Source organism: Limulus polyphemus, unplaced genomic scaffold (assembly GCF_000517525.1).
Source record: "Limulus polyphemus unplaced genomic scaffold, Limulus_polyphemus-2.1.2 Scaffold4827, whole genome shotgun sequence".
Lineage (NCBI taxonomy): Eukaryota > Metazoa > Arthropoda > Merostomata > Xiphosura > Limulidae > Limulus > Limulus polyphemus.
The window spans coordinates 15952-21061 of NW_013670437.1; the positions used below are offsets into that span (position 1 = coordinate 15952).

Consider the following 5110-nt stretch of genomic DNA (forward strand, 5'->3'; position numbering starts at 1 on the left):
AAGGAAGTACCCCGAGAAAACTCACTTTCACTGGTCAGGCGCCGAATAATCTACCTGACCAGTGCCCAAAGCTGAAAAAGAAATTTCTTTCAGTTACTTGGTGAGTGGTTTATGTGTTTTCTAGGCTGTTTATGTAATTGAATGGTGATATGTATGTGTTCCAAGTTTCTGGTGTTAGAGCTAATTGGTTGAACTGTTTGGTCTGAGTGTTCCTATTTACGGCTATTCTGTAAAATTTCGTGGCAAGTTGTGTAAAGCGATCTTTGATCGTTGGTAACTTGGTAATGCTGTGTAGGTATTCTTGAGGTGTGTTCAGATGAGTTAGTCAACCGGTATCATATCAGGTACTCTGTGGAAATTGTTGTTTGTGTGTTTAACCTGGCTATAAATTCCAAGTCATAAGACGAAGTCCAAAAACACGGTAAATGAGAAAGAATTGTCCCCAAGATGGGCATATTCCATACCATCTGTAAACAGTTCTCAGTGCTTAGAGAAATATTCTCAGTAGATGATATACATTTAATGTTATGATGTCTGTGTTAATGCCGACATTAGAGTGTAACTGCAGCTTGAGCAAATACTGTTTTGAGGATTTATAATTATTATCTTTATAAAACAGCATTTTCTGTTTAACTAACATTACTTTCTCTACGCGCTTTGTTTATAAGGTCGATATCGGAGCTTCATAATAGGGTCCAATGTTTGACCAAAATTTATGAAGCTTTGTAAATATGAGTAGTAAATATATTGTAAACAAATTTTAAACGTCTAACTGTATTTGTACTTGCTATTCATGTATGTAGTCCACAAACATCAATAAAACATTCTCCTGTTTTGACTGATCAAAGTATCACTTATGGAGTTTATGATCTCCGCATCTAGGTAAAGAACATACACACCTTTAAATTGATAACAATTATCCCGAATTTTGACTATTTTTGATGTGAGTATTGTCAGAAAAAAATCAGCTTTTAGTCATGGAATAAATTACGAGTAGGTGTTCATATTAGATATCGATGTTGAGAATAAAAGCTTCTGTAGTAATCATATCATATCCACGTAGGTGTTCATATTAGATATCGATGTTCAGAATAAAAGCTCCTGTAGTAATCATATCATACCCACGTAGGTATCGATATCTAATATGAACATTCAGAATAAAAGCTCCTGTGGTAATCATATCATACCCGAGTAGGTGTTTATATTAGATATCGATGTTCAGAATAAAAGCTCCTGTAGTAATAATATCATACCCACGTAGGAGAATTAGCTATGGTATCGTTCCTTTGAGTGTTAGCGAGTATTAAGGATCAGACTTAAAGACTTAAGAGCAAGATCATATTTATATACATTCACCTATTTTATTGTAATGTGTAAATTTCATTGTATTGTTAAGGTAGATACGTAATAAACTTAATATTTAATCACAACCTGTTCTAAATTTTAAATAATAACTATTTTTAATTACTCTATTATTACAAATTAAGATATAGCATGGTTTATTTACTCATACTTTTAGCTCCCCCCCCCCCACCCAATGTTGCCCGCATATGATGAGTATGTTATTTGTAAAGGCTAACGTTTTAAATGTATATGAATATAAAGTTACACGTTTTACAGCAACAAATAATAATTAAATTTCATACGAAAGTTTTATTCGTCTGTCCTTTTAACGGCGAATCTACAGTGATATCCTTCGAAGTTTCTTGTGTTGAAGTTTTCGATGAGTCACTCTTCTGATCGATGCCTCTGAATGGAACTTGCAAATACTTGACATCTATTATATATATATATAAAATATCGTTCGTTAACTACTGTACATTAGTAGACTTCAGCATAGAAACTAAGTGTTCCTTTCCAGAAAGTCTAATAAAGACAAATACCAAATCTTATTAAACATGGGGATTAGAAGATGTGCTTGAACTCTTAGTATCTACATGGGGATTAGAAGATGTGCTTGACCTCTTAGTATCACCATGGTGATTAGAAGATGTGCCTGACCTCTTAGTATCTACATGTGGATTAGAAGATGTGCCTGACCTCTTAGTATCTACATGGGGATTAGAAGATGTGCCTGACCTCTTAGTATCACTATGGTGATTAGAAGATGTGCCTGACCTTTTAATATCTACATGGGGATTAGAAGATGTGCCTATCCTCTTAATATCTAAATGGGGATTAGAAGATGTGCCTGACCTCTTAATATCTACATGGGGATTAGAATATGTCCCTGACCTCTTAATATCTACATGGGTATTAGAAGATGTGTTTGACCTCTTAATATATATATGGGGATTAGAAGATGTGCTTGACCTCTTAGTATTTACATGGGGATTAGAAGATGTGCTTGAACTCTTAGTATCTACATGAGGATTAGAAGATGTGCCTGACCTCTTAATATCTACAAGGGGATTAGAAGATGTGCCTGACCTCTTAATATCTACATGGGGACTAGAAGATGTGCCTGACCTCTTAATATCTAAATGGGGATTAGAAGATGTGCTTGACCTCTTAATATCCACATGGGGATTAGAATATGTCCCTGACCTCTTAATATCTAGATGGGTATTAGAAGATGTCCCTGACCTCTTAATATATACATGGGGATTAGAAGATGTGCTTGACCTCTTAGTATCTACATGGGGATTAGAAGATGTGCTTGACCTCTTAATATCTACATGGGTATTAGAAGATGTGTTTGACCTCTTAGTATCTACATGGAGATTAGAAGATGTGCCTGACCTCTTAATATATACATGGGGATTAGAAGATGTGCTTGACCTCTTAATATCTACATGGGGACTAGAAGATGTGTCTGACCTCTTAATATCTACAAGGGGATTAGAAGATGTGCCTGACCTCTTAATATCTCTGATAAATTGTAAATTTATAATCAAACCTAAACCAGTGTTTGGACATTACTGAATGTAATACACAAATAACTTGAGTAAAACCAAGTTAACATATAACTGCGATTTATTTACGGTCATTATAAGTTAACTATTTTATTTTTTTTTACAGTAAACGCTTCACACGCATATTTATATAAAATACAACTTAAAAGTTTGCTTAGCTTATTTTAAAAGTTACTATTGAAAATAAAAATGAAGTTGAAACAGGTAAGATAATTGAAACTGATGTGAAGTAATCTTGTTGATCATATTACCTGGTATAACATCAGGACATTTTCCTTCAACTGAATCTTTCGAATTACCTTCTGCTGGAGTAGAGTCCTTCAATGTACAGTTTCTATATAAAAAAAAAAAACGAAAGTGGGAAAGCCGTTACGTAAAATCAAACTGAGAAGGTACATCAGTGCCAAACTTAATATCGCATGGTCTTACTTTCGCTTATTTCAACGTATATATATATATATATATACACAACGTAAAGGATGAAGAAAATTGAATAAATGAAAACTCTTAGTACACGAACATATTGATTTTCATAATGCTTTATGAATGTATTTATTTCAATGGCAGTGCCAGGCGTGGCCCAAAAGGTAGCGTGTAAGATTGCGGATCATAGGGTAGAGAGTTCGAGATCTGATGCTTCTGTAAACTGCTCTGAATTTTCAGCTGAAGGCGCGTTATAAGAGTGACAGTCTATCCCATTATTCGATTCAAATATCCAGGCAAAACACATTTAGGTAACTTAACTTTAGTTCTAAATTAGTGACAGCTAAACCTGAGACCTAGGCGTCTCTGACCAGATTGTTCATCCCACATGCACATTCAAACAAAAAAAATTCAAGTTTCATTAATAACTACTTTATATTTTTAACATATGTCTTATCGTCTAAACATAATTTTTTTTTTTCTTGCCATTAAGCTTCTTATCAGAATGTCCCTAACAAAGGATTCTAGAATTATCTATGAGTTCAAGCTCTTAGGCAAGGAACTTTCAAAACGCCAACCTTTATCTGGTGTAGTAGCTCGAGCGTCAAGATCGATAAATAATTTTAATAAGCCATCGTGTATCACATGGAACATTATACTTTTTTTCCTTTCATGATATACTAAAGCTCATAGTGAAAACTGACAAAACATCACATAAGCCATGCTTTACTAGTGCTAATAGCCCCACAGTGGCACAGCGGTATATCTGCGGACTCACAACGCTATAAACCGGGTTTCGATACCCGCGTAGGGTAAAGCACAGATAGCCCATTGTGTGTAGCTTTGTGCTTAACTGCAAAGAAAAAGAACTTAGTTCTAATAAGGATCACTAATAAAAAATCTTGTAAAAAAAGAGTTTGTCAAAATTCTAATTTCTTTAGGGTTGATGACGATGGTTTGGTCTCACGGTGTTTGCTATTACAGTTTTTCAAATAATGTTTTATTACTGTTTAATTATTTTTAGTGATAGAAATGGATATATATATATATATATATTTTCAAACTAACTTCGTGAGTGGGTTTTATTTGTTTGTTTGAAGTTAAGCACAAAGCTACACAATTGGGCTATCTGTGCTCTGCCCACCATGAGTATCGAAACCCGGTTTCTAGCGTTGTAATTCCGCAGACATACCGCTGTGCCACTCGGGGGCTCGTGCATGGGCTGAGCGTGGTCTAATAGTTAGCGTGCCTGTACTGAGAATTCGTGGATTGTTTATTCAGGACCCATTGCCACAAAATCGCGTTCCGACATTTGGGGTGAAGGGTGCGATATAATAGTAACGGTCAAATCTCAATTCAATCAGACAAAATGAGCCCCAAAAATTAGTGGTAGGTGCTGTTGAATAGCCAGATGTATGTAAATAATGATTAATATAATTAGTGGTAGGTGCTGTTGAATAGCCAGATGTATGTAAATAATGATTAATATAATTAGTGGTAGGTGCTGTTGAATAGCCAGATGTATGTAAATAATGATTAATATAATCAATACTTTTCCCATAACTGGGCCTGGCATGGTCGGATGGTTAGGACGCTCAACTCGAAATTTACGGTTTCGAATCCCCGTCCACACCAAACATGCTCGCCATTTCAGCTTTGTGAGTGTTATAATGTGACTGTCAATCCACTATTCGCTGGTAAAAGAGTAGCCCAAGAGATATCTGTGGGTACTGATGACTAGCTGTCTTCACTTCTAAATTAGGGAAGGATAG

General features: G+C 35.2%; 1 protein-coding gene across 1 annotated transcript in view; it reads right to left on the minus strand.

Annotated features, from left to right (window-relative positions):
- The window catches only part of LOC106471740 (carcinoembryonic antigen-related cell adhesion molecule 1-like), a 59348-nt gene that overhangs the window by 7471 nt on the left and 46767 nt on the right, over positions 1–5110 (minus strand). The window contains exons 10-11 of the mRNA XM_022400349.1: positions 3167–3249; positions 1647–1777 (exon numbers count right to left, since the gene is read on the minus strand). Coding sequence (XP_022256057.1) covers positions 1647–1777; positions 3167–3249 — 214 coding nt within the window. The remainder of the gene's footprint in view (positions 1–1646; positions 1778–3166; positions 3250–5110) is intronic.